The 7,530-nt window shown below is 48.3% G+C and overlaps 1 protein-coding gene across 1 annotated transcript; it reads right to left on the minus strand.

The window, feature by feature from the left end:
* Positions 1-3,998: 3,998 nt before the first annotated feature.
* Positions 3,999-7,169, minus strand: PMAIP1 (phorbol-12-myristate-13-acetate-induced protein 1). The gene is made up of 2 exons (XM_074856632.1): positions 7,053-7,169; positions 3,999-6,764 (listed from the first exon to the last, which is right to left on the minus strand). Exons 1-2 carry the CDS (start codon positions 7,102-7,104, stop codon positions 6,652-6,654), a joined length of 165 nt encoding a protein of 54 aa, XP_074712733.1. The 5' UTR covers positions 7,105-7,169; the 3' UTR covers positions 3,999-6,651.
* Between the last annotated feature and the right edge of the window lie 361 nt (positions 7,170-7,530).

Raw genomic sequence — 7,530 nt, forward strand, 5'->3', positions numbered from 1 at the left:
GGTGGCTAGGCACACAGAGGGAAGTGAGGCCATGGGGCAGTGTGTGACTGCAACGACAAGGCAAAGCAAGACCTCCCCAGGCCACGGCCCCAAGCTGCACTCCCTGGTGCCCACAGCCATGCAGGCTCAGCCCCAGAGCCAGCCATTGCTGTGGGGGCATGTCTACCCTGCTGCCTCCATGCTGCCAGCCCCTCAGTGTCCCCTTGCCCTGGGCTGGGAGAGTCAAAGCTTTGGTCCAGAAGTTTGGTGCTTTTTTTTTTTTTCTTACACAATATTGAGTTGTGTAATTTCTCTCACAGCATCTTCATCCTGTGTCCAACACCACTGTATCAGTAAGTACCTGGAAGGCAAGTGATGTTGCGTTACCTAGGGCTGATCCCTGCTGCTTCTGGTAAAGGAGATTGGGTCTTCTGTCCTTGTCAAGGAGTATGGCTGAAACCAGTCTGTCATCACCAGCCCTTAGCAAAAGTCCATTTTGGACTTTGCCAGCTGTGTCTTGCTCTTTCCATGTAGTCATGTTCCTCAAAGTACTTGACTCAGCTAAAAGACTTCACAAATTAATGATGACTGCAATAATTTATAAAGCTTTTTTCCTTTTAAAAATACAAAATCATTCTCATTAAATCATCAGAAGAAAGAACATTTGTTGCAAATAAACATGCTTCCCCAAAACAAGGAGTTGCCTTTTCATCCTGCAGTGTGTAAAGCTGTGACTAGAAGGATGTTTTCTGGCAGTCAAGGTATTTTTGAAGTTAGCCAATACTAAAACCAGAACCTTTTTGCATTTCCATTGATAGTCCTGTATGTGCTGGCCTCACCTTGCCATGCAACTGAATCAGTCTGATACCATCATGCTGAGCAAACAAGTTGCCTGAAGCTGTAGGTGCTTGGATTTTTCCCTACCTAGCCAGAGCATCTCAAGAATAATGCATCCCAGGGGGAGGACTCACAACTGAGAAAGTTCATGGAGGACTGTCTCCCATGAGAGCAATGCCACGTGGAGCAGGGGGAAGAATGCAGAAGAGTGCTTCCCCCCACCTTGCAGGAAAAAGCGGCGGCTGACTGCACCCCCCATTCCCTGCCACTGTGCCACTGGGGGAGGAGGTAGAGATATTGAGAACAAAACTGAGCCAGGGAAGAAGGGAGAGGTGGGGGGAGGTGTTTTCAAGATATGGTAATGCTTCTCACTGTCCCACTCTGTCTGTTAAATGTTGTTGTTAGTGTTTTGAATTAAAGTGATGTTCTTTTTCTTCCCCTAATGAGCCTGTCTTTTGCCCATTACCCCTAATGGGTAAGCCTGTCCTTATCTCTATTTTCTAAACCTTTTTCTTCATTTTCTCCTTCCCAGCGCTAGGGGGAAGGGGTGAGTGAAATGCTGCGAGGTGCTCAGTTGCCCTCTGGGCTCAAACCACGACACCTTGCCATGCAGCCGAATCAGTCTGATACCGTCACGCTGAGCAAACAAGTTACCTGAAGCTGTAGTTGCTTGGATTTTTCCCTACCTAGCAAAGCCATTTCCTTGACGTGCTGCTGATGCCACAGCGGCACTGGGGAAAGCCCAGCTGCTTTTGTCAAAAATTACCTCCCTAATTCCTGATCCTGGGACGAAGAGACCTGGATGTGGCCTGGTGCCTTTGTCATAGCTTGGTCACATCTCTTTCAGGAGCACAAAGGGGAAGGCGCAAGCAGAAAACTGCCCTTAACCGCTGCCACACAGCAGGTGGCAAAGATGGCTGTGATCCCGGCTCAGATCCCGGACCTGAGGGAGGAGGTGCAAACATGGTACCTTGACCTGGGCAGAGCCTGATAACACAGGCAAAATCCCAAAGGCACAAAAGCCTAGTGATGGGTGCCATCCTGGTCCATCCTGTGCTCTGAGCCCCCTGGGTGGGCGCTACAGCAGTGTCACAGTGGTAACAGAGGGGTGCCAGCATGCCAATGGCAGCTCCAAGGCCTCTTCACTGGTCTTACTCACTGTTGCTGAAGATAGCTGGTTTCTTTTCAGGTTTGCAGCTAGATTGTCACCACAGGAAGGTGGCTTGGCCCTTCAAGTGGTAACATCAGCATGGGGCAACTGGAGGAGCCGTGTGCTCCCGCCATCCTTTCCTGCAGAGGGGGGGAATGATGCCAAAGCTCCTGTTAGATGAAATGGCTGAAACAGTTTTATTCAAGGTCACTGCATTTCATGGGATATCTCCTGTTGCTAAAGGGGTGACACCTGCCTCCACGCTTTCAGAGAGCTTGCAGACTGGTGATATTTGTATTGTAAAGGGAGCATGCATGAGAAGGGAGGGCAGCCCTTGGCGTGGCGGGTTTCTTATACCATCACCCAGACAATAGAGTGACGCACTTGAGTAAAGACCCTTGTTTACAGCTGTGACAGCTTTTGGACTATTGCTCACTGACAGTCCCGCCATCAGACAGTCACCTACTTCATGGAAAATCCTGCCAGACTGAAAGACAACACATCATATCCCCAGCCCTTCCTGTCCAGCCTTCTTGCATTTCTGCAGATGCACGTCACTGCCTCGCACCGTTTTATGTTGACGGGAAGAAAATGATAAAATTAGTCCCTTCCAGCAGCATGTGCTTAAACATAATGAGCAGCGTATGAGACACTGTTTTTCAGATTACTTAAAAAAACATCCCACGGTGGGGAGGAGGAAGGTGTTTCTGTTGTCTAGCAATTTGTTTAGGAAATACCACTTGTGCATCCAGTCTCAGGTGTGAGAGTGTGAGCTGGCTGAGGGCACTGGCCTGGTTTTCGCCTGGGTGAGCACAGTGCGAACACGACCCAGGGCTGCACTTGTTGCTCTGGCAGGTGCCCACAGGCCGTGGTTAATGGAAAGTGCTACGGGGCAGCAACTCTGACAGTTTGCTTCAGCAGGTGGGTTTGGTTTGGGTTTTTTTGATACCAGGTGCTTGCAGGTGAGTCAAGTGCCTTCAGACAACGATGCCGTGCCCCAGTGATGGGATTTTTTTTACCCTGCCCTTTAGAAAGAGCAGGTCACAAGTGTCGTGCTCTGGCAGTGACCTGGCTGGAGAGGGGCCAGGCTCCAGCGGGTGAGGGTGTCTGGATGTTTTCACAAGGCCGATGAGTCTTATGAGTGTAATTTGCTCATGGAGCTGTGCAAAAATGCACTCTGCTGCACCTGTGGTAACACTTGACACCAGTCTGATGGGCCTTCTGAGGACTGCCTTGCTGATGATCCCTGATGTAAAGCTCTTCCAAACCTCTGCTGGTGGCTAACTGAGAAAGGACAGGGAATTGCTTCCCTTTGGTTTGTTTCATTTAGTAGAAACCAGAACCTTTGGCCAGGAAGCTCTTAGTCCTCCTCATGCTGGGACATGTGCCCCAGGCATGGTGTTCCCTGCCCATGAAGCTGGGGAGAAACAGCACGATGAGTCAGGGGAAAGCCTGCTGATGTGCATGGTGTAGCAGGTGAGCACCCCGGGCTCTCCTCTCCACAGACACATCTTTGGGTCCCAGCTTTAGGGAGGAGGAATAAGCTCTGCACTATCCCTTTGCTATTCCCTTGAGGTAAGCAGTAACATTTCCCCTTTTCCAAAGCTCCAGCTTCAAACTTTGGAGAAAATCAAAATCTGACCTTGGCAAAACTCTGTATTCCTTTGATATTCTGAGACAAAACCCTTAACCTGTATGTCTATCCTTCACTGATTCCCTGGGACTCTCTTCCTCAAAGCTGCAACACCTCTGCTAGAAGTAATGGAGCCCAACTATTCTGTGGGCAGTAGTTACTAGAAAATATTAAAATAAGTGTCTCAGTTTCCCATTTTGAAGTTCAAGGATATGTTTATGTCTTGCTCTTCTTAAAGGCAGAAGTAAAAGCCTAATTTCCCAATGCATACCTACCAGCACTCTGCTGTTGCCCTAGTGTGTGCCTGCTGACTTGGAAGTATGGAAGAAATTTACATAATATGATCACGCATTCAGAATCCACAAAAAACCCCTGAGTTATAACAATGACTCATTTTTCTCGCAAACATTTTGCATTTATTATGTAAACAACAATTCAAGACATAGATGCATGGGGCATACAGCAAAACATCTGGCCCATATCCAGAATAGGCCTTAAGAAAAACAAACTCACATTGATGCAGTCATACAGCAAATCCTTTGCAGAAATAACAAAAGGAATCCTAGGGAGGAAATCAGCAAGTGCTTACTCATATACTAGCACTGACCACTTGGATCTAGGTCTTTTTCCTGAGCGCCCAGTGAATGCTAGCACTCTTGACAATGCTCAGAGAAACATAAAACCAAAAAAAGCAAAATAGTCTTTTCAGTCTAGACAGAAAAATACTGTGCTAATACTTAACTTAGATATCCCCATGACAATGCATTTATGGTGATACTTTTTTTCATCATATTCATGTGTGCTACAGTCTGAAGAATTGGGCAGGCTCTATGAAATCTGCACCTTGTTTCCTATTGAATTTCAAAGCAGCATACATTGAGCAGAACACTTCTATTCAAATACATTTCAGCTACTAATGCAAATGCTAATGCTGAATTTTCCTGAGAGTCCCAGGCAGGCACGACCATTGTTTAGCGTCCTTGATGGAAGACTCCAAGACTCCATCAAACCCAGGCATACAGCAGGAGCCCTTCTGCGGATGTTGGGGCTGCCTTTGATGAACAGCTTTGCCGAGCTGCACACAGTGCTAGCCTGGGAGCTGGGTTTAGCTGAACAGAAACTCTTTGCATTTACTTTTTAATACCTGAAAACCCAACCTCTACATATCAGCAAAACGTGTTACTTTGCACTACTAAGACGAATAACAACTATTCTTGAAACATTATGGTCTCACTGAAAAGGTATTAGCTGTCTTAGAGGAGGAGGGAACCATGCATGTCGCTCAAGCCAATGGCAAAGGTCCCAGCAACACCACTAGGACGGGCTTAAGTCCTCTCTGGGTAAAGCAGGTAAGGTCAGTCAGCTTCTGCTTAGTGAAATGAGTGATAACAAGTAACAGCCATACACCGTTGGTTGTTACAGAGTGACCAGAGCTATGTAATGACAATTTTGCAAGGCAGATTCAGAAACACTAACGGAAAAATTAATTACACATACAAACAAGAATTCACGACAAGGCAAGACAAAACATAATTTGAACAGACCCAGAATTCAGAAAGTGAACCGTACAGCCTTATACAATGCAAATGTATTACGTACAAGGTTGAGAAGGAATTCTGACCATTGACCTAAGAGGTAGCTACAAAACCTGATCAGCTTCAACCATTTTCTTGCTAGCTTGCATGTATGAAAGAACACTGTTTAGGATCATCAATTGTCTGACATCAATTGACTGGTAGAGTTACTGTTTGCCTTGACGGCAATCAGCAGACTTAATTCATCTCCTCCAAAGCCAGCCAAGGGTAATAACCCCTCAGTGAGACAGGCATAATGCATCACCATTCACTGGATGTGCTACATCATTCCAGAACCGAAATGAGGTTGCCATGAAATGAAATGGGAATAAAGTACAAGGGAAGAACCTTCACTTGTAAGTATAGTTAAACATTCAGAAATCCAAGGTTACTTTCCTGTACTTGACCATAACATTCAATTCTGTTGGTATTATTTCTTCAAAGAGAGGTAGTTTCTTTCCTTGAATAAATAATATTTTCAAGAAAACTTGAGATTCAACTTGGATTCAACTTTAAGATCTACATCTATTGAAGAGTTATTTTTTTACTCAGCATTGTATTGTTCTCAAGAAATTCTTCGTAATGTTGAAAGAATCCTTTCACTGAACACACATACCTCAATAGCTGTATTTGTGTAATATACATATATATGTCTTATATGCTATACTAAAGTATGCTCCCCTCTGTGTTGCATGATGACCACTATGCTTTCTTATATTTAATGTTTATGTCATATTTTGAACATTTCATACTATTTTTGAGCCTAACAAGTAGCATTCAATTAATAGTTCTGTGAAATACTAATTTCATACACATGGGGTGCACATATTTTTTATATATATTATATATATATACATATATATATAATATAGACTAGAACTATGCAACATCATGTTAATTCATAGAATTGTAATTTTTAGTCCACAAAGCATCATCCAGTAACAAATAACCTTTCAATAAAGATACTGGTTTACTTAACAAATGAAATAATCCCACCACCAAATCCCCATCTAGCAGAATCCATGCTTTAGAATACAAGAGCATTCAGAAACCGAGCAACTGGCTTTTGCCTTGTGATGTACGATCCCAAGTTCCAAGACACTGACACTTTTTTTGGCTCCTTCCTGAATGTGGTCTGAGCTCCTTGGTTAAATGTAGCTGTGGGACAGGAGGACCAGAGTGTGCCTCGGGAAACACCAGGCTCGTGGAAGTCATCTCAGACCAAGCTGAAGGGCAAGTTCCGTCTTGCCCCAAGTCTCCCCATCACTATCTTTTTTATTCCACCTGGCATTCATACGCCAATATTGCTGTAACATTCTTCAAAGAAATGTTGCGACAGCCATCCTTCAGTGGCTACAGGCAGCAAAATACAACGCAAAGAGCTTTCTTCATCTCTCAGTGTCAGTGAAGTCTCTTGTTCCAAAACCACAAAGCCAAGGTCTTCCCCTGCTTGTCGGCGCGCCGTGTCCGCGCAGAGCTCACGTTTCCGGGCAGAACAGCTTTGTGAGGAGGTTCAGGATCTTCTGCCGCAGGTCCCACTTGTCGCCTATCCTGCGCAGCTGCAGGGCGCACTCCGCCACCGCCTCCCGCTCTGCAGGGCACAAGCACGGCCGTCAGCCACCCGCACCGCCGCCTGCCCACCCCTATTAGGTTTTAATTTTAATGAGATCTTGACAACTTTGTAATTTTCTTTTCAACTTTTTGCCTTTTCTCCCCCCCACCCCCCCAGCCGCCAGCAGCGGCTGCACCCCCCTCGCGTCCACAGGGGCGGCCGCAGGCGCATCCTCGCGGTGGGCGCTGCCCCCGCTCCGGGTGCTGGAACCGGGGGCGGGGGGCTGTATGTGTGTGTCCCCATCCCGCTCCCTTCACCCTCCGGTACCTGCGGGAGCGGCGGGCGGCGCGGTCTTGCGCAGGGTCCTGCCAGGCATCATCGCGGCAGCGGGGCACGGCACGGCGGGGCACGGCACGGTACCGCGGGGCACGGCACGGCTCGGCGGCGGCGACGGAGTGCGGGCGGGCGGGGCGGAGCGCGGCCCTAAGAACGGCGGCGCGGCGGGGCTTTCCCCGCGCTGTGACGTCGGGAAACCGCGCGGGAATCCCGCCCCCCCGCCGGGCGGGCAGGCGGCGGCGTGCCGGAGCGCGCCCCGGGCGGCGCGGGGCTGGGGGCGGCAGCGGGGGCTGGGCCCCGGGGACAGCGACTCCGCCGCGGCATAAAAGGGAACGGCGGGATGGGGCGTGCTGGGACGGGAGGAGGTGGCGGGATGGGGCGCGCTTGAGGGAGAAGCGGTGGAGGGACGGGGTGGGCTTATGGAAGAGGAGATGGGGGGGTGGGGGTGGCTTGCGGTGGTCCGGGAGAG

Source organism: Strix uralensis, chromosome Z, assembly GCF_047716275.1.
Source record: "Strix uralensis isolate ZFMK-TIS-50842 chromosome Z, bStrUra1, whole genome shotgun sequence".
In the NCBI taxonomy this organism is placed as follows: Eukaryota; Metazoa; Chordata; class Aves; order Strigiformes; family Strigidae; genus Strix; species Strix uralensis.